Source organism: Ctenopharyngodon idella, chromosome 13 (assembly GCF_019924925.1).
Source record: "Ctenopharyngodon idella isolate HZGC_01 chromosome 13, HZGC01, whole genome shotgun sequence".
Taxonomy (NCBI): domain Eukaryota; kingdom Metazoa; phylum Chordata; class Actinopteri; order Cypriniformes; family Xenocyprididae; genus Ctenopharyngodon; species Ctenopharyngodon idella.
This window is the reverse complement of record NC_067232.1, coordinates 25674342-25695261: the sequence shown is the minus strand read 5'-3', so window position 1 is coordinate 25695261 and position 20920 is coordinate 25674342. Positions and strand designations below refer to the sequence as shown.

The 20920-nt window shown below is 36.6% G+C and overlaps 1 protein-coding gene and 1 non-coding gene across 2 annotated transcripts in view; one reads left to right on the top strand and one right to left on the bottom strand.

Annotated features, from left to right (window-relative positions):
- The window catches only part of LOC127525417 (cilia- and flagella-associated protein 46), a 75868-nt gene that overhangs the window by 12665 nt on the left and 42283 nt on the right, over positions 1-20920 (top strand). Inside the window, exons 7-24 of the mRNA XM_051917951.1 lie at positions 794-1081; positions 2236-2335; positions 2437-2532; positions 4037-4227; positions 4868-5087; positions 6168-6288; positions 7805-7925; positions 8958-9073; positions 10094-10200; positions 11510-11622; positions 12487-12699; positions 13647-13881; positions 14651-14794; positions 17652-17762; positions 19051-19232; positions 19367-19498; positions 19583-19748; positions 19970-20021. Of these exons, the coding sequence (XP_051773911.1) occupies positions 794-1081; positions 2236-2335; positions 2437-2532; positions 4037-4227; positions 4868-5087; positions 6168-6288; positions 7805-7925; positions 8958-9073; positions 10094-10200; positions 11510-11622; positions 12487-12699; positions 13647-13881; positions 14651-14794; positions 17652-17762; positions 19051-19232; positions 19367-19498; positions 19583-19748; positions 19970-20021 (2708 nt within the window). The remainder of the gene's footprint in view (positions 1-793; positions 1082-2235; positions 2336-2436; positions 2533-4036; positions 4228-4867; positions 5088-6167; positions 6289-7804; positions 7926-8957; positions 9074-10093; positions 10201-11509; positions 11623-12486; positions 12700-13646; positions 13882-14650; positions 14795-17651; positions 17763-19050; positions 19233-19366; positions 19499-19582; positions 19749-19969; positions 20022-20920) is intronic.
- Positions 20465-20535, bottom strand: trnag-gcc (transfer RNA glycine (anticodon GCC)). The gene has a single exon. It is a non-coding gene; the product is annotated as a tRNA-Gly (tRNA).

The window sequence follows — 20920 nt, the reverse complement described above, 5'->3', positions numbered from 1 at the left end:
TCTTATTATTGCATTCAAAAATGAATGTAAAATACAATGAAATAAAACAAAACATTATAAACGCATGTATTTTACAACATTTCCTTTAAATGTAATGGTATTCAGAAAAGAACAGGAATGAAAATATAATTCAAACTTAAATTGTAGTGGCATTCATTATAACTTGGGCTCACTTTCTTCTCTCATTCGGCATGAATACAAATGTGTGCGCTTTGCACTGTTTTGTGTGCTTGAAGTTAATTCACATTGTGAATTGTTTTTTTCGGTCACTTTGTCACGGAGAGGATTTTCTTTTTCCTGAAAATGCTAGTTAATGTTATCAATTTTTCCCCCACCTTTTTACCGGCCTACAAAAATATTGGATGCCATCTTTATGTCAACTTGTTTTCTTTCAGTTAGCACAGGTTTTGTATTTCTTTTTAGAACTGATTGATCATAGGCCTCATTGATCTGAGCTCATGCACCTCAGTGTTTTTGATGTGAATAAACTTGAGTAAAAAAGGTGCATGAGCTCAGATCAATGAGGCCTATGATCAATCAGTTCCAAAAAGAAATACAAAACCTGTGCTAATTGAAAGAAACAAGTTGGGTAATAAAAGTCGCTTTACAATATAAGTCGCAGCACTTTTCAGATGTTAAAAAACAAATTATTTTCTGGAAGATACGGTATACTTCTTTTTCCTCGGAATTGAACCCATGACTTTGTTGCTGCTAGTGCCATGCTCTTCTGTTTGAGCTTGCAAAACACTGAAATCAGTGAGACTAAGTGTTTTTGTTTCCATGTTCTTCACAGTATGGTTGATGTCAATGATATAAGGAGAGATGAGGTAAAGGCACTAAAGGAGATTTTCCTGCTGCTGACGCAGTCATCAGAACCCGAAGCGTCCGTCATCCAGAACTCCAGTCCTCCACCGCACATGCACAGCTCTAGTGCTCCACCCAACGTCCCTGAGTCGAGTCCTCCACCCATCATACTAAGCTCTAGTGCGCCACCCAGTATCCTCAACTCCAGTCCTCGGTCTAGCTCCTGCAGCTCCAGTGTTTCTCTGGATCACGGCTCGTCCATCCCACTGACTGACAGGTGCGTCCAACATTCGTCACTGTCACAGCAACATCATGATGTTAATGTTGAAATGCAAGTGCAATGTTTTTTATACATATTTCTCATTTCAGTATAACTTTAGGACTGTAAGAATTTGTTTTCATGATGTATTTCCTTTTAAGACAGGAAGCTGGGATGGGTCATTTGGCTGGGCTCTTCCTTTTTTATATAGCCAATAGGCTTTGGATTATGTCTTATCTGGCAAAACATGAAAGCATGAGCAAAACACCAACAAAACGTGATTTGATACTAGCTATTGCTATGTATCATTTAAAATAAATTTAAGGGAAAAGGACATTTTCTTTCGTGAGTGCATGTCATTGCACAAATATTGATGTCATCAATATTTCTGGTCCTGGAAGAGAGAAAGACTGAATGTTTTAAATGCAGCTTCACTACCAGATTTTTTAAAATGTTTTTGAAAGAAGTCTCTCATGCTCACCAAGGCTGCATTTATTTGATCAAAACCACAGTAAAATTTGTGAAATATTATTATAATCCAAAATAGCTGTTTTCTATGTGAATATATAGTAAAGTGTAATTTATTCCTGTGATCAAAGCTGAATTTCCAGTCTTCAGTGTCACATGATCCTTCAGAAATCATTCTAATATGCTGATTTGCTGCTCAAGAAACATTTATGATTATTATCAGTGTTGAAAACAGTTGTGTGGCTTTGTGGAAACCATCATACATTTTATTTGATTTTTTGATGAATAGAAAGCATTTATTTCAAATTTAAATCTGTAACATTATAAATGTCTTTCTGCCACTTTTGATCAGTTTAATGCATCCTTGCTGAAAAAAAAAAAATCTGACAGAACGATAATGTATATCTGCTAAGCATTTATTTACTCAACTGCCAAACAATTTTGATGTCATGGGTTTCTCTGCAAGCACCTGAACACTAGAATCAATGCTGTATCAGAGAATCTGCGAGTCCATTGATTTCAATGGGGATGGTGCATTGTAAAGTTATTAGAAAGTCATGCTCCATCATGTGAACAAATTTCAGAGCAGCACAACAAAAGTTGCGCTTCTGGAAATCTGATTCATTCTCCACTCACACAAAATACATCTTACAGTATTTCTATTCCTATGTAATCACTTTGAGTGTCTCTCCTCATGATTTCAGGGTTGTGCTCTTGTTAGAGCTGGCGTTCCTCTCCCTGCAGTTACAGCAACATCAGATGGCGTCCGACTGCCTGAAGGAGCTCAGAGCCTCAAATGTCACCGTAAGTAGACCGATGTTTCCTCACAAAGCGCTTCTTTCCTTACTCATGCTTGCTCCCTGTTGTTTTTGTGAACACAAAGGTCTCGTGTTCTGTTCTTGAAGGTCGGTCAGCGCATAATGATGGAGTGTGTGCAGTGTGAGCTCGACCTCAACAAGCACAGAGACGGAATTGAGAATTACTCCAGATCCAGTGTGGAGGTGCTGCTTCCTATTTTCTTCTTCTGCTGGGGAAACATTCATGCCCAGAGGGCATCAATGTTTTATTATTGTGGACTGTTTATGTTTGAGGCATTGGAAAAGTATTGGGAAGTGGTGGTTTAAAAAAGGATATTAATATTGATTCGCAAACCATATAAACAACTTTGGCAGAGATGTGCGCTAGAGGTCTGATTTTTTCATCCAATCCCACAGTTTTTCCCTTTCCCAGAGGTCACAGAGCTGTTCATATTTTCATTCATTCATTTATTCTATAGCACATTTAAAACAACTCATGTTAGCCAAAGTAATTCACACAATAAAACACATCAACATTTATAAATCGGACAAATAAACAGTGACACTTTACAATAAGGTTCCATTTGTTAATTTAACTACATTAGTTAACATGAACTAACAATGAACAAATCTTATAAAGCATTTATTCATCTTAGTTCATTTTAATTTTTAACATTTACTAATACATGATTAAAATCAAGTCAAATCTGTTAATATTATTTATTGGACCTGAGCTGACATGAACTAACAGTGAACAGTTGGATTTTTTTAAATAACATTAACAGAGATGAATAAATACTGTAACAAATGATTTGCTTATAGTTAATGCATTAGTTTTCAAGTACTAATATCTAAACATATGTGATGTAGAACATCAGTTTAATTAGCTTATATTTCATTAGCAAACCCTATAAAAACAACTATTTGCCAGTGGGACAAAAAAAAAAAAAACCTGAAAAAAACAAAAAAAACAGTCCAATATATATTCACTGAAAACAATATCTTACACAATTGTGTTTCTCAATTAAATTATTCATGTTTTAGGTTTTAAGATATTTGTCCTGGAAAACAAGCGTTTTTTTTTTTTTTTTTTTTTTTATAGTGACAAAACTGTTCCTATATGGCAACGTTATTTTAGCATTATTTATATACAGTTACTGTATTTATTAATATTTTGATTAAATTGGCTTTTATTTTTATAGTATCAGTTTTTAATCTTAGTTTTAGTCATTTTGTTATGTGCTTTTGTAATTTTTATTAGTTTTTTACAAAAAAAATATTTCTAATATATAGCTTTTTTGTTTTTGTTTTATTTTTGTCATTTTAGTACTTCAGCATAAACATATCTATTTCACTTTGTTGCCAAGGCAACATTTCTAATTTTTATTTAAGTTGTTTAAGTTTAATTTTAATAATCTAATATTTAATAACTAATATTTATATTTATTTTAGCTTTGTTTTCAAATACTGAAAACAATTTTTAATAGTCTTGCACTTTTACATTAAATACAAAACTAGGAGCCAAAAGAAACCTAATTGCTGGAAAATTATGTAAACGACAATACAAAATCTGCATGCTTTACAATAACCGTCTCCATTACAAAAAGGCCACAAGTGCTGAGCGCTCTTTCAGATCAAAAAAAAGTTTCACATGCATTTCTAATAGAATAATAGTTTTTATTTATGCACCCTGTTTTGGTTCTTGCAGCTCCAGTTGAGTGTAATCGTCCGGTTGGATGTGTTACTGCAGACGGCGCTGAAGGAAGGAGACGCTCGGGTGACTCAAGCGGTGTGTGCGTGTCAGTGGAATGCGTGTCTTCCGCTTCTTCAACACAACCTCCGAAAGAGAGTCAAGAAACCTCTGCTCACACTCGCACGGGCGCTGGACAGCACAGACAGGTTTGTGTGCACTGCAAAAAATGAGGTTCTTCCTCAGTATTTCTGTCTTGTTTTCCACTACAAATTTCTAAACATTCTGTGGAGCATAAGATGTTTAGCAGAATATAAAACATCTTTATACAATGAAAGCAGACAGTGACCAGAGGCTCCAAAATAAGACAAAAAAAAAAAAAATCCTAAATATAGTTTAATGCACTATATTCCACGTCTTCTGAAGTCATGTGATTCCTTGTGTGCAAAACAGACTGAAATTTAAGCAGGTAACACTTTATTTCAATGGTCCACTTTTGACATTCTACTGACTATAAGTAACTTTGTCAACTAGCAGTCATTAAAGTATTAGAATTATGTATATCTGCTTTATTTTCAAAACACTTTATTTTGAACAGAAATTCTACTAACTATAAGAAACTTTGCAACTACATGATAACTTACTCTACTAACTCTAACCTCACAGTCTACTAATACTCTGAGAGTTAGTTGACATGTAGTTGCAAAGTTACTTATAGTTGGTAGAATGTCTAAAGTGGACTATCAATCTTCCCCTCCACCACTTAACCTTCTGTTAACTGACTTTTTTTTGTGTTGCACAGGAGAAGTAAAGTCGTGCATTGTGTGGTGTATCTGTGTTTGTCCACAGCATGCTACTGGACATGCTTAGTCAGGTTCATGCTGAGCTGGCCGCTATAGATGAGGAGGATGAAAAGCTGGAATCTGCCATGAAAAATCTTGAGAAAGCCCTTCAGCTGGACAGTCACTCGGAGCATCTGTCCTCCTCCTTACACCTCCTCCAGCTGCGGTCCTCCCTCCACAGCGCTCCCACGTGCGCCGAGGACCAGGCCGCCAAACTCATACAACAGGTTTGGACACTGAAGATGAAGATTCCACTTACCAAACCCTTATGAGTGGCTTTCCTCTGCACGTAGACAGCTGTCTTCTGAGGGGCCGTTCATTCAGGGCCGGTTGTGTGCAGCTTGATGGAGTGCGAGAAAACAAAACATCTTGTGATGTGTTTTTCAAAAGAACTATTTTTAACTTGGCAACTGTGTCTTAAAAATGCAGCATGAGATGTTGAAAAATGGCAAGATGCGACACAATGGCCAAAGCCTCATGTCTGATGCAGGTGTACACAGACTAAAAATAAAAAATAACAGAAAAATAACAAAAGAATGTGTCCTGTAGGAACGGCCCCTTCAACAGCATCCTGAAATGGAACCTCAGTAGATTTGTAGCGCTTTGCATACTGAGAAATTATACATGCCACTCTGCATAAGAATGTTGCAAAAAATTAAAAATACACTACCATTCAAAAGGTTGGGGTCAGTAAGATTTTTTTTTAAAGAAATTAATACTTTTATTCATCAAGGATGCATTAAATTGATCAAAAGTGACAATAAAGATTCTATTTCAAATAAAAAGATTCTATTTCAAATAAATGCTGTTCTTTTGAACTTTCGATTCATCAAAGAATCATGAAAAAATAAAATATCACAGTTTCCACAAAAATCTGAAGCAGCACAACTGTTTTCAACATTGATAATAAACAGAAATGTTTCTTGAGCAGCAAATCATCATATTAGAATGATTTCTGAAGGATCATGTGACACTGAAGACTGGAGTAATGATGCTAAAAATTCAGCTTTGATCACAGGAATAAATTACAGTTTACTATATATTCACATAGAAAACAGCTATTTTACATTGTAATAATATTTCACAATTTTTACTGTATTTTTGATCAAATAAATGCAGCCTTGGTGAGCAGATATTTTAAAAAAGCATTAATAATCTTTCCAACCCCATTATTTGAACAGTAGTGTATCGTGCATGTGAAAACCTCACCACTAATGCCTTAACATGCTGTTCAGATGAGCCGCTCACTAGGTTTAGTGTCAGAGCTGTGCTCTTTGTACTGTATTGATTATGTAATATTATCTTAGGCTACAGAAGGAAGAGGACGTGAGATTTTGAAAAAGCGACGCCCGCTGCTGGTTAGTGCTGGAATCGCTCTGGCACCTGATGCTTTCCAAACCGTCCTGGATGCTGATCGTAAAATCAAAGGTTAGAGATTTTGATCTCATTTTACTTTCATTTGTGCAACTAACAGTAGCCTCAGCCTTAAACAGCAACCATCTTGATTAGGGTTATGATTTGAGCCGCATATTCTGTTTTCTTTCTATAGGTCATAATTGTAATGTGATGAGAACAGAAATATCAACACACTGATATGTGAAACAGGTTTATGCTGTTATTCAAAGGTCTGGCTATGAGACATTATGCTGATAGTAGTGTAGAAGTGCTGTTTGACAAATTCCCATGTCAGATCTACATGTGGAATATCAATCCAGCCCTCCTTTAGTCCCATAAGTCAGTGTGTAATCAATGCCTGCTCTCCCTGCCGACAGCCCCGAGGCAGACAGACTGATGCGTTTGATCTGTGCCCTATCTGTCGAAGATCAGCGGAGCTTTCTTAAGACTGATACACACGTCACTGCTGCAGTGATCTGACAGACAGCGTTTGTCCTGACAGATCTGCTGACTACATATGTGTAATAAATCATTATATATATTTTTGTTTTTTGTAAATGTTATACTTTAATGAGATAGTTACACTAAAATGAAAATTAAAGGGTTAGTTCACCCAAAAATTAAAATTCTGTCATTAATTACTCACCCTCATGTCGTTCCAAACCCATAAGACCTTTGTTCATCTTTGAAACACAAATTAAGATATTTTTGATGAAATCTGAGAGCTCTCTGACTCGTCCATAGACATCAATTTAATTACCACTGTCAAGGCCCAGAAAGGTACTAAAGACATGGTTAAAACAGTCGACGTGACTGCAGTGTTTCAACCTTAATGTTATGAAGCAACGAGAATACTTTTTGTGCGCAAAAACAAAACAAAAACAAAGGTCTTATGGGTTTGGAACGACATGAGTGTGAGTAATTAATGACAGAATTTTTTTTTTTTGGGTGAACTAACCCTTTAAGTCATCATTTACTCACCCTGGTGTTGTTCTAATGCTGTACACCCTTCTTTCTTTATAGACAACAAAAGGAGAATTAAAAAAAAAAGTATCACAGAATGATCTCTTGCGACACGTGTCGTATATTCCAAGTGTTCTACGGGTTTGCTATAGGGTTTGGTGAAAAGCAAAACGAAATTTAATGTATTATTTATCTAAAATCATGACCTTGGTTGTTGGTCTTCTGTGCTCGACTGCTCATTCGTGAGACTCTATTATATCTGTTATATAAAATTACTCTTAGTGTAAAGTAAGATTTTGTTCATACCACCTACTATGATGATGTTTGTCCTCAGATATTCTTCACTGTCATGTTGTTGCTGACAGCAGCGCCTGCAGCTCTATAGCCTGAAGCTCATGATGACCTTAGTATTATTATTACTCCTTGTTTTTGCATGAGTTTGTTTACTGAACAAGTCTTTTTAAACTATTCTAGAGGTGTCAGTGCCTGAAGGCAATTCATGCAATTCCACCGATACCAGATTCATCCATGTTGACAATGCTTTTGAAGACTAATTTTATTGTATTTTGTGGTTCTGTTTTTCTAGTTGATGGAGCACAAGATCATCTGACGCAGCTCGCTGCTAAAGCCCAACATCACATCACCTGTGTGCAGAAGGTCGAAGGTCATTTGGCTGGACTTGACAAGAGCTCAGATGATAAAGAGAGGTGTGTGTTTTACTCCCCGTGTTGCTCTTGTACAAGACGCTAAAAGAATGGAATAGTGATTTACACTGCCAGTGAAAAGTTTGGAATAAATACGATTTTTTTTATGTTTTTGAAAGAAGTCTCTTCTGCTCACCAAGGCTGCATTTATTTGATCAAAAATACAGTAAAAATTGTGAAATATTATTACAATTTAAAACAGCTGTTTTCTATGTGAATATATAGTAAACTGTAATTTATTCCTGTGATCAAAGCTGAATTTTCAGCATCATTACTCCAGTCTTCAGTGTCACATGATCCTTCAGATATCATTCTAATATGCTGATTTGCTGCTCAAGAAACATTTCTGATTATTATCAGTGTTGAAAACAGTTGTGCTGCTTCAGATTTTTGTGGAAACCGTGATAGATTTTATTTTTCATGATTCTTTGATGAATAGAAAGATCAAAAGAACAGCATTTATTTGAAACGGCAATCTTTTGTAACACATAGAAAGCAGTTATTTGAAATTGAAATAATATTTCACAAATTTTACTGTACTTTTGATCAAATAAATGCAGCCTTGTTGAGCAGAAGAGACTTCCTTTATCAACATTAAAAAGAATCTTAATTATTCCAAACATTTGACCGGTAGTGTAGTTAACCATAAGTTTTGGAATGACTCATTTCACTCTCACAAATAAATGTAGTTGTTACTTCTAAAAATTGTGGACATGTTTTACTCTCTCCCAAAAGCCTCAAAGACTGTATGTGTTCATTAAAATACGGCTGGCTATGAATTCACTGCTTCACCCTAGAATTCATCATTGTACAGTTCTGTCCTCAAGGCTACATACGGGCCCACCAGGACATCATTACAGGGAAAAAAACTTTATTCTTCTGTTTTTCTTCCACAAGGAGGGAACATGTGAATAAAACCAGCAGAGCCAAAGGAGGAATTCATTATTTCGTATGACTGAAATGAAGACGCAGAGGAAATTGCAGAATGAAATTTTTGGTCTCATGTTCTTCCTGTGTTGTTTGTTTCTTTGTCAGGGTGAAATTATGGGGGTCACTGGCCAAGACCGCCAGAAAACAGGAGGTTTTTGATGTGTGCCGGGCGGCCTGTCGCTTCTGTCTGCTTTATGATGACGGACGATGGAAAAACACGAGTAAGTGACCCCCACGAGAGCGAGGGATAATGAAATGATGTAGAGCTACTGTATGTGGTTGAAATAGTTCATTTTTCAAAATAAGTTTACAGGAGAAGTATGTAATATTAAAATAATTTCTGGTTTCCCATTTAATGTTCAGACTCTCTATAGGGGCAGTAAGTCATTCATAAGTTGATTTCCCTGAAGACTGAAACACTTACATATGTTTGTGTCTCAACCAACTTCCATCAGCATCATTGACTGGGTTTACCAAGATCATGTTTGCAATTCTGTTTGTTGATGTTAGTATTCTAGAAATGACACAATTCACCTTTAAACAATATGCAATATGCAATTATTTATTGAAAGCTTTTATTTCAGTGCAAACTAATTTCTACTTGGATTTTGGACATTTTTTTCCTAGATATTAAGTGTAGAATTAATCCACTTTACCTTTCAGAAGTATGTTTTTACTTTATGCACACTTATGTTTGCTGGTTTTATTGATTATCTTCAAAGATTTATTTAGGCTTTCGTTTCAAGCTTTTCTTTAAAGTCTTAAAAATAAATGAGTGATGCCTAGAATGATTCGATCCATCTGTCGATTATCATTAATGTTTCACAAGCCTAAACTAAAGCTTTGAGTCTTCTGAGAGTCTTCCATTGCATGATCGTGCTGAAGTGACTGATGAGTTAATCACACCCGAAGGGCTTCATTCTTTCTAAGGAATAGAAAGATAAATGGTGTTATTTATTTACACAAATGACTCGAGCTGCTAGTGAATAAGATCCTGATGCTGCATTCAAATCATGTCACGAGACGAGACCAAGGCATCGTAATCACCAGTGGGAAGGTCGGGATGTTTCAATTAGGGAATCATGTCAGAAGCAAATTGATCCCAATCTGTCATAATTCTGAATAATGATAGTACAATTCGGTTTGTATGCATTTTGTATGCTTGTGTGAGAACCACATTTCCAATCTGAAGGTTTATAAGGTTAGCAAGTGAGTTCTAATGATTGAATCAATTATTGCAGGTAAACACAAGAACAGAGCGAGTCCAGAGCGGAGAAACCAGACTGACGAGCACACGCAGAGAGAGCTGCTGCGTCTGTTAGCTGAGATCCATTTTATCAACGCTGAGGTACAAAATGCTGCTTTCTTACTAAACTCTTCCCTCATAATGCATATTGTAAATTATGTTTGATTCCAAACCAGTTAAGCGCAAACCCCGCCCAACAGCCGATCAATGATAAAACTCAGGACCCTAAACCCTATCAAATGCTAATGAAATCTTTAGAATCAGGTTTGCACTGAACTTGGTAAAGGTTTTGGCACTTGCTATGTGAACACAACAAAAAGTCATAGACATGATTCGAAAAAAAAATGGTCCTGAAAGACATAGTCACACTTGTATTGTTTGTGGACTGGAAACGAATGCGAGAATACACTAAAATTAATAAATTATCCTCTTTGTTCCACAGCATATGGGTTTGTAAGTCAGTAAATAATAATATAATTGTAATTTTGGGTGAAATACTCCTTCACACATTTTAAGAAATCAAGAAAATGAAGATGTCTCACTCAATAATGTGAAGTTCTTCTAATGACTACATTAGACCTCCAGGATCATCTGTGTAATTATGTCTTCAGAGACACATTTCCTTTGAACTGCGCGTACACATTTTGGCACAATGAATTCGGTGCGAGAAAAAGAAGTGATGACCTTGACAAAAGCAGAGGCCTGTCGGAGCAACTTCTCTTTGATAGCACATCACTTTGTTCTCGGCGAATATGCTTCCTCTGTTTTTGAAGGGGTTGATTTTTCAAAAGGCATCCTTTTAATTTGTTGAGTGTGCCATCCGGGGGAAGTGAAAGGATGCGAGTTCCTCATGGACCTGCGAAGCTTTGATCCTCAGTCATCCTGTGTTAGCCGTATGGGCCATTGGCTCCCATCAGCCCCGTCTGCACAGACGACACTGACTGCAGACCCTCGTGAACTGGAAGAGGAATTACAGACAGAACTGTAAAAAGAAGCTGCTTCAGCCCAGTTGAAATATTACTAACAATATCAAAGTTATTCTTACGTTTACTTGATAAAAATCAGTGCAGATTTCACAGCAGAAAGACACGAGCTGAAGGAGGACATTTGTACAGTTATACTAAAAGACTTTTACTTGATAAAACAGTCTAAACTATCAATCAGACGACAGAAGGACTGTAGGAGATTGTGTGCAACAGGTTTATCAGCAAAGTTTATCATTAAGAAAATTTGCCTTAGAAATATGCGTATTGAATATGATACAATAGGATTTATAGGGTTGATTAAATACACCAGAAATATTTGTTGTTATATGTGTATAGGTGCATAACACACACAAAAAAAAATGTATGAAGCAAACAAGTTCTCATCAAAATTGGCATCCCATAAAACACAGAATTGTGTTGTCTAGGTAACCATCCTTAAACTCCGCTCTGAGGGGGTGGAACTGAATGGCTCTGCTGCAGCACCTGATGAAAGACGGACACGCCCACCTGAGGACGACGCCCACTGGACACTGTACAGGTGAACAAAAGCACTTTAATTTTAGTATCATTGATATTAATAACACTGACTCCTTTACACACGTCTTTGGCTCTGTATAACATACTCTCATCTCAAAAACTGATTGGATGTTAAGCATGTTATATTAAGCTCCAGCTGCTGATGTGGACCTGAACAGACAAGATAATCACAGAGAGCCATTCTATTCCACATCCCAGCATGCATCAAATGACTTTCTCAAATTATAAGCCGCATGAAACAATAAGCTTGAGACTCACAGCTAGATAAAGAAAGCTCACAGACACCCTGCGCATCACGAACAGACCCGCTGATCACATATTCAGCAGCATCAAGAACACAGTGGCATTCATGTGAGCGCAAACTATTACACATGCTGCTTTAATATGTACCGGCCATCCAAATGAGATTAGATGAAATTAGATTCAGCTTTATTGTGTACAGAGTCAGTGTAATTCAGTTAGCAACTAACCAGAAGCTGCAGCATAGAATTTAAATACATCTTATGGTATGTGCAAATTGCCATATGATCATTGTGGTGACATAAAGGCATCATAAAAGTGCAGAATACAATAGTAAAATGTTAAAAATGAAAAAAATTTGCTATAAATTATGAAGTTGTCGGTAGGCGTGTCAGTATAATGTGAATCAATATAAATTCATTATTTTAGAGCAATATAAGTGTGATATAAATATATGCATAATCATGATCTATATAATAATAAGTCTCATACTAATAATGTAAAATCTTATAATAGTAATGACTTTAAATTCTCATGTCTTGATTTAGAACTGCTGTGACATAACTGCTGTAATTGGTTACAGCAGCATAATTGGTTATCGTTGCCTTTTTTTGTCTTTCTTCAGTGATTGGATCAAGGATTTATCAGCTTATGCCACAAGTAACTTCCTGCAAGGGGCGGAGCTTGGGGCGGAGCTATGTGAGGCGTGGTTGGTGGCTAATGCAGCTGTATATCTGTGGAACTACAACAGCTGGCTGCTGGCCACCAGAGCGCATCGGCTTCTCCTGCCCACATTCAGCCGTTTGCTAGAACTTCTCAGACAGACAGGGCATGCTGGGTAAGACATGGGCTTGTGTTAATTTATTAGTGATGTTTGATACGTCAATTCTAACTTGTGCTGATAGTGATGTGCTGAAACCTCTAGTACTACATTTACACGACAATGATGTACTAAAAACGGAAAAGTTTTTCCTTTGCTTTTTTCGCATACAGACGACAACGTTGTCAAAACAATATCCGTTCACACACATCTGTGAAAATGACTAAAAACACTATTCTGCTGCCAGGCCAGTAGATGGCAATGTCACTTTGTAAAGAAACACTACACTTCTATAGACTGAACATGTAACACAAATTCGAGTTTTTGTAGTTTATACGGCGACAATAACAGTATCGTTTTCAAAAACGCCATTGTCATATAAATGAATGGCCAAAACGCATAAAGACTTTCAGTTTTTAGTTGAAAACAGTGTCGTGTGTAAACAGCCCCTAAGTATTAAAGTTCAGTGTGTGCATCAACCTGAGCTCCAGACATGAATGATTATTTTATTTATTTATTTTGTGTAACTTTATTAGTTGTGTTTGCTACATCAGTCCTCACAAGTACTCAATCATTTCTTGCTAAAGAGAGTTTTATTTGATTTTTTTATTTATTCTATAATTATATAATAATTTTATAGATTTTTAATAATTTTATTTCATTATTCTATAATTACATCATTATTTTATATATTATTTTTATCATTCTGTAATTATGTAATCTTTTATTTATTATTTTATTTGATAATTTAATTTCATTATTATATAATTCTTTTATTTTATAATTTTATTTTATTATTCTATAATTACATCATTATTTTCTATGTTATTTTTATCATTCTGTAATTATGTAGTTTTTTATTTATTATTTTATTTTATCATTTTATTTTATTATTATATAATTCCATCATTATTTTATATATTATTTATTTAAATAATATTGATTGTGTCTGTGCTTTATTTTAGGGAGGTGGTTCTTCTGGTCATGCTTTGTGACGCTGTTGCTCAGGGACTCATCCAGCCGTGGTGTGGGACGTCTATACATGCCGATCAAGAATCACAGGACGCAGAGAAGGGAGACGTTCAGCTGCCAGCCGAAAAGACAAAGAAAGTGCGAGGAAAAAGCATGGAGAAATCAGGCTTGACCCACGGCCTTCAGCTGGATGCTGCTGCCATGCAGGACATTAAGAAAGCTTTAGAGGTAAGCAGCTGTGTTTTTAGTCCACTTGAGGCTGTAAACACCAAGCAGCATTTAACAAAGACACTCTTATCTACATGCACACTGGAGTTCACCTGGGCAAATGCCCTGTGCAAAGCACTGATCTCAGATTATAAAGAGGCTCTGTGAATGTACTCTCTGACAAGGGCCTTGGAAAGTTGAAGGTAGGCCCTGAATTTAAAACAAGTTAAGTTAAATTGCAAGTTGCAATTCAAATATATAAATGGGGCATATATAAATTTAGGCATATATATGAGAAGCAGAAGAGTATGGTTCTGATCCAAGTGAATACATTTATTGAAAAGAGGCCCATGAATATCTTTCTGAAATAGATTCACAGTCTGATTCAGCCATTAAATACACAGTTAAACACCTCATGCGTTCTGCTGCTTCCCTTCTTCACGATCCCTCTAATTAAATTTCCTTTTGCTGTCTTTTGTGCAGATTTACAGGCCCTCCTCTGCACATATCAGTGGTAATTCCACATGAAAGCCTTTTTAGTATAGGGAAATTATTCACTAACTACTTTTCCTAACACTGCTCTTTTCACACTCGACATGAGAAGCTAATCTCGCTTGCGTTTTTATCAATTTCTAACACGCGTCAAGCAGCATGCTGGCTCAAGCAAACTTGAGATTTATACGTAAAGCTGTGAAGTTTAAGAGCAGAAAGTTTGTGGATGTGTGGGTGAAAGTGAGGGGAGGTTTGGACGTCTGCATTCTGCTGATACCTGACTGTGTGTGTTGTGTAGGTGTGTGACTTTGCGCTGAAACTGTCCAATGGAAACGCTAAGCCGGTGCCGGTTATGGTGAGGAAGCAGCTCTTGAGCACGTGGGTCTCCGTTAAACAGCTGCTTCACCAGCAGATTGGACAGAAACTGGACATCAACGATGAGGTGACATCAAAAAAACAAAACACACCTGTCAAATGGTCTTTTTTGACTAGAATAAGCTGATGCCAATAATCAAAAGTTTGGCTGTGGGGGACTTAAAGGGATAGTTCACCCTAAAATGAAAATTAAGTCATTATTTACTCACCCTGGTGTTGTTCTAATGCGCTTTATTAATCAAGATTAATAAAAACGTGACATGAAAACAATACTTTCTACTCCGAGGTGACTATATCCGTTGTGTTTGTCGCAACAAGAAGTATCGTTTCACATCTGTCATTCTGACTATCATCGAACAAATGGAGTTCCTGTCCAGAGATATTTAACTCTGGAGGGAAAGTACATGGATACTTTTTGTTTTGGGGATTTTTAAGCGTTGTATTTCATGTTTTTATTAATCTTGATTTCTCACAACTTGTGTGTTTTTCTGGGCGAGTCGGAGTGAACTGCAGCGCTAATAGAGTCTCATGAACGCACAGTCAAGCACAGAAGATCAACGGCCAAAGGCAGGATTTTCGTTAAATAAATTAAGTACATTTTTGGTTTGTTTTCACCAAACCCTATCGTAAACCCGTAGAACACTTGGAATATACGACACGTGTCACATGGGATTATTCTTAGGGGTGTAACGGTACATGTATTCATCCCGAACCGTCACGGTACGGACATAACGGTTCAGTTCATGCAGTTAGACGACGAATACAGTCAGTCACAGGTGATCCACACTCCAATCCAGAAGGGGGCGCGCACAGTAATGCCTAACCACTTTTAACCATAGACTGTAAAAAAAATATGGACGACGCACCTTCACTCTCTTCCATTGTAGTAACTGAAGCCACCAGTGTGTCTGTATGGTGCTGACATCTTGAGTCTCGAGTCTGCACATAGTGAACTTGAAACCCAAGTCTGCGCAGTAGTGAGCACGAAGTGGAGCCGCGATATCAAGGTCCCGCCCAAACTCGGAACAACTCATTATTTCCATGTGAAATAAACTGTTATGGAAATGTAGAAATGAAAGGTAAAGCTCCAGTCATGAATATCCAGAAAAAGCCAGTTGGCGCCTCAGTGACTACTTCACTCAAAGAAGCTGTCAACCTCAGCTGTCAATCATGACGTCTCACACCCGTCTCACCAAACTTATTTAAAGAACGAACACTTGAACTAACACCAGCGTGATAAAAACTGTCTAATATAAAAAATTTGAAGTGTAATTTAATTGTTTAGTTTGTCTCACGTCCCACTGGAATACATGGAGAGGGCGGGGTTTATGACCTATACCTGGGGGCGATCGAGACGCTTCACTTTTCAGGACTCCTGAGGTACGCTTGCTTTTAACTAGCATTACCCACCAATAATCGCAATAAGCTCTGTGTTTTGTTACTTTCGATAAGAAGCAAAGTGCCATCTTTAAAATTCTGTCCATTTTATCACGAAATTCAAACAATAAATGCCGTTTTGACGCTTTTTGATGTGGCGTGACAGATCGCTGTATAGGCGTCTCAGTTCAAACGGCAGCGCGGAGCGCGAGTGAATGCGATCATCTCTTCATCTTCACTACTACAGAATAAACATGAATGCACATGAAAGTATGTTGAAAGACAGATACAGTACAACGTACTGAAACGTATATCTCTTGTAATCGCTCAATCAGCGTTTCAACCGCGGAAAGATGTCAGTAAAACAGTTTGTAAACAATATGTCACATAGTATTACATTTACCTCAGAAATGCCATTCAGTGTCAACAGTTCACTAGAGAAATTAAATGTTTCGCTAAATGATTATATTTCAACAGCGAATTGGAGAAACAGAAGTTAATGCAAAAACTGCCTTATGTGTAATTTACATGCTTACAATACATACATTTTTATTATTATTTGAGTGTTGATGATTATATCTAAAAATAAATGGCAACTGAATTTAATAATTTGGGCTCTGTTGTTAATTGTAACCTTTAATAGGGCTCCCTAATAGTTTACAGCATTAGCAGAGATAGATTTCTTTATCCTTAAGAAAATTTTAATTATAATTGAATAAATTTAAAGACAGAGACACAGTTTGTTCAGTAAAACATTGTTTAATAAAAAAAGAGAAAAAATTGTTTTGTTTTCTCACCCTGCTGTACCGAACCTGTACCGAACCATGACTTCAAAACCGAGGTACGTACCGAACCGTCATTTTTGTGTACCATTACACCACTATCTGTGATACTTTTGCATATTTTTTTAAAAAGCTTGATGCTTGTCACTATTCACTGCCATTATATGGACAAGCGTGAGCGGGACATTTTTAAAAAATTCTCCATTTGTGATCAGAAAAAGAAAGAAAGACATACAGCATTAGAACAACACCAGGGTGAGTAAATGATGAATTCATTTTCATTTTAGGGTGAACTCTCCCTTTTAGCCTGACAATAATAATTGAATCAAAAAATTTTTTTCTAATTGAACCTTTAGAAAAATATAAAAGAAAACCTAAAAAAAAGTTTGCATATGTGTTTTTTGTTGAGTATCATATTTGATACATCAGGCTTTTATGACTCATATAGTATCATATAGTGAGAATATGGAGGAAAAAATAGCTCAGTTTTATTCAGAGGCCCAAACTGAGCAAAAATATGAATATTTTGCCCATATAAATATCACAAAAAGTAAGATGAAATAGATGCTTGTAATGTCATATGGATCATATTTGAGACTCACATTTGAACAAGATTTTTCTAAAAAAAATGTACAGATAATCAAGTAAAAGTTCAGCGAATAATTTAGAGTCCTTAGAAATGATTGTATCAAATATGATACGGTAGGATTTATAGGTTTAATATCTTATCTCAAGCCCATAACTTCTTCATTTTGTGTCTGTCAGAGTAAAAACGAGGCATTGACGGCCGTGTCCCGTGTGCTGGTCGCAGTCGAGATGCTTCAGTGTAACAGGAACTCCAGACTGATGGAGTTTACCGTTCCCAGCCTGTCTGTGGTGAGACCTGCTGATTGTCACAACCTGTTAAAATAGTTTCATGTGCAGAGAAAACTATACTGTAAGTGAACCATTAGGTTGATTGTTCTGATAAACTCAAACTGCATCAAGGTGGGATTATAAAAAATTATTCATTTCTTGCAGCTGACTTTTATTCTATATTTACCTTTCTATTTTCAGCCAAACATTTACACTTAATTTCTCTGTTTATTTTAGACATGGATGCTTTTAAATTGATTTCTCTGAACAAAACATGGATCAACTTATATCAGCAACACTGATGCTGCGTCCCAATTTGCATATTATACGATACGTCCTAATCAAAATTAGAATTAGTGTGTCCCAAATCCTAGTATGTTGAAATACAGTGCCTATATTTATTAAAATCAGATAAATGGGTTTGAGTGATTAATAACTCAAGACTAACACAAATTTTTGGAGAACTTTCAGGAGAAAATTCTCCAAAGTGTCCATCTTGCCTGAATCCATTGTCCATTAAACATAGTTTACTGGACTGTAACACTTCTACACTTTTAGAAAAATTGTTTTATTCTGTTGATTTTTTTGAAGAGGTTTTTAACCAAATAAATCCAAATTTAGTTTTAAGGTTTTTAGAAAAAATGAATCTTAAACATCTTATTTAGTGAATATAGCCATAGAAGCTGGCATGGCATTAAGAAAAGAAAGAAAAGAAAAGAAAGAAAGAGTTATTAATAATTCATATCTAACCTGATAAAAAATATATATTTATTTTATCTGCTACAACATTGTGAGCTTTTAGAAAGACACATTTGACCATTAACTAAATGCATAATTATGCAAAAACATGAGCTAAATATGTAATTATAATGTAGTAGTTTTAGTTTGTCCCAAAGCTTGCCTACTCTTCTGCTACACACTCTTAAGTATGCACTTCTTCACAAAAAGAGTGCATACTTTTAGTGCATACTAGTATAAGTAGGTGATTTTGGACCCTGCAAGACTCAACCAATGGTGTGAGTTTGGGGCGGGGCTATTTGTTTGGGGGGAGTGTCCAAGTAAACTATTTTTGCAATTCAGTTGCCACAAATAGTGCAATTTATGTTTATTGAGAAGGCTTTTATTCAATAATATATAAATTAAGGAGATCAGTGACATCTGACAGAGATCCGAGGGTGTTCAGTTGAGTGTTAATTACTCTAAAAGCTGCTGTCAGGATCATTAAATGAGATGTAGTGCCTGATTGTGTGTGTTTTGCTCAGTATATATTAGTAATACAGAGATGTGTGTGTTTGTTTGTGTCCTTAAGCTGGTGCAGATGGCGGCGGGCTGTCACTGGACCGACCCGGTGCTGGAGCTGTATGTGTGGATGCAGCTCGCTCTGTTCGCTCATCGGGCCCATGACCACGACCTTGTCATGACCTGCACCCATAATGCACTGCAGCTGGAGCAGTATGCAGTTCACAGGGTGAATACGGACACATATGCCCTGTGAGTGCATAAAGTTTTCTGTGATTTAGGGGTAGGGTTAGGGGAGAGAATATACAGTTTGTACAGTAAAAAAATCCTTATGTCTATGGAAATTCCTGATAAAGCATGGAAACCCAACATGTGTGTGTGTTTAGGTTCAGTGTGCGTTCAGTGCAGGAGATGTTGAGCAGCGCTGCATGTGTGAGAGGTCAGAGTTTGATCCATGAGGCCAGAGGTCATCACATCAGATATATGGAGGGTCTGCGCATGCTTCAGTCCAGCGTCAGGTCAGTAACACCACCGGATTCAGCTCTTGAATTGTTACTGACTTTCTAACTCTCTCTTGTTCTTCTGATTTCTGTTTGTTGTAGTTTTGCGGAGCAGGCGGGCAGCTGGTGTCTGTGTGTGACCGCAGCGGGTCACTACTGGAACGCCTGTCTGCCTCTCCTGGACATGAGACCGGACAGACGACAGCTCAGAGAACCACTGGAGCTCATCCTGAAGGCCATGGTGCACACCTACAGCAAACAAACCCCTGTAAAGGCCCATTCACACCAAGAACGATAACTGTATTATCATCCACACCAGCACACTATATTGTTCTGTTTATTATAAGCGCTGCAGCCTTGTCGTCTGCCGCTTTAAAGGCTTGAGCTAGTTAAAGCAGGGATTCTGATTGGCTGATTTTATCATTTATCACCTGGAAAAAATCATTCTGAAAGTTATTCTAACTATATCTTTCCTATTTGTGTGTACAGGACAAAAGTAAAAGAGCGTCTGGACCAGTGATGGAAACACCAGATACCACAAGTGAGAATTATTTTGCTGTATTTCTGTGACATATAAGCAGTCTATTTGTGCTTATAATATGTTACTGAGAGAAATGTTCATGATTGTATGTCTATGCACGCCAACCGCTAAATTCTCAGTGCTACATGAGTTTCTACCATAGGATTTTCCCATAGCAAACTGTGGTACAAATAATCATAATGTCACAAATAATTACATCATTTTATAATAAATTAATATTATTAACTATATTAAACATAAAATTTTACTATATTATATTGTTTTAGTATTGAGTTCCAGAAGCTTTAGATACTTTAGTGTGAAGGTGGATCATTTCAATATTGATTTGTCCTGCCTGGTAAGGTTTTGTTTTGTAACAGTTTCCAGACATTGTGGAATTTTAGCATTCAGAGTAACTTTTTGTTCATTTTTGATGAAAAAATTTAAAAATGAAAATTTGTATCTGCATTGGCCGGGAATCGAACCCGGGCCTCCCGCGTGGCAGGCGAGAATTCTACCACTGAACCACCAATGCTGATGCTAAAACACTACGGCCACCTGCTGGATTAAAGCTGCACTGCAGATGGCCTGCAGGAACTGGATTCAAATGTCTTTTAAAAGGGAACATTCTCCCAAAAATGAAAGTTCTGTAATCATTTACTAGCATTCATGTCATCCAAACCATAGACTGTAAACAAATAAACACACAAGAAATTGGTTGATCTTCGAAACACAAATTAAGATATATTTTTTTAAATGAAACCTAAGAGGTTTCTGTCCCTTCACTAAATGTCCATGTACATTATTTTACATGGGTTTTTGTGAGTTCATTAAGAGATATTTGGACTTTTAGAAAATCATTGGTCACACCTTAAAGAGTATTAAAATGAACTGGAAAAAGCTGGAGGGTGAATAAAGTA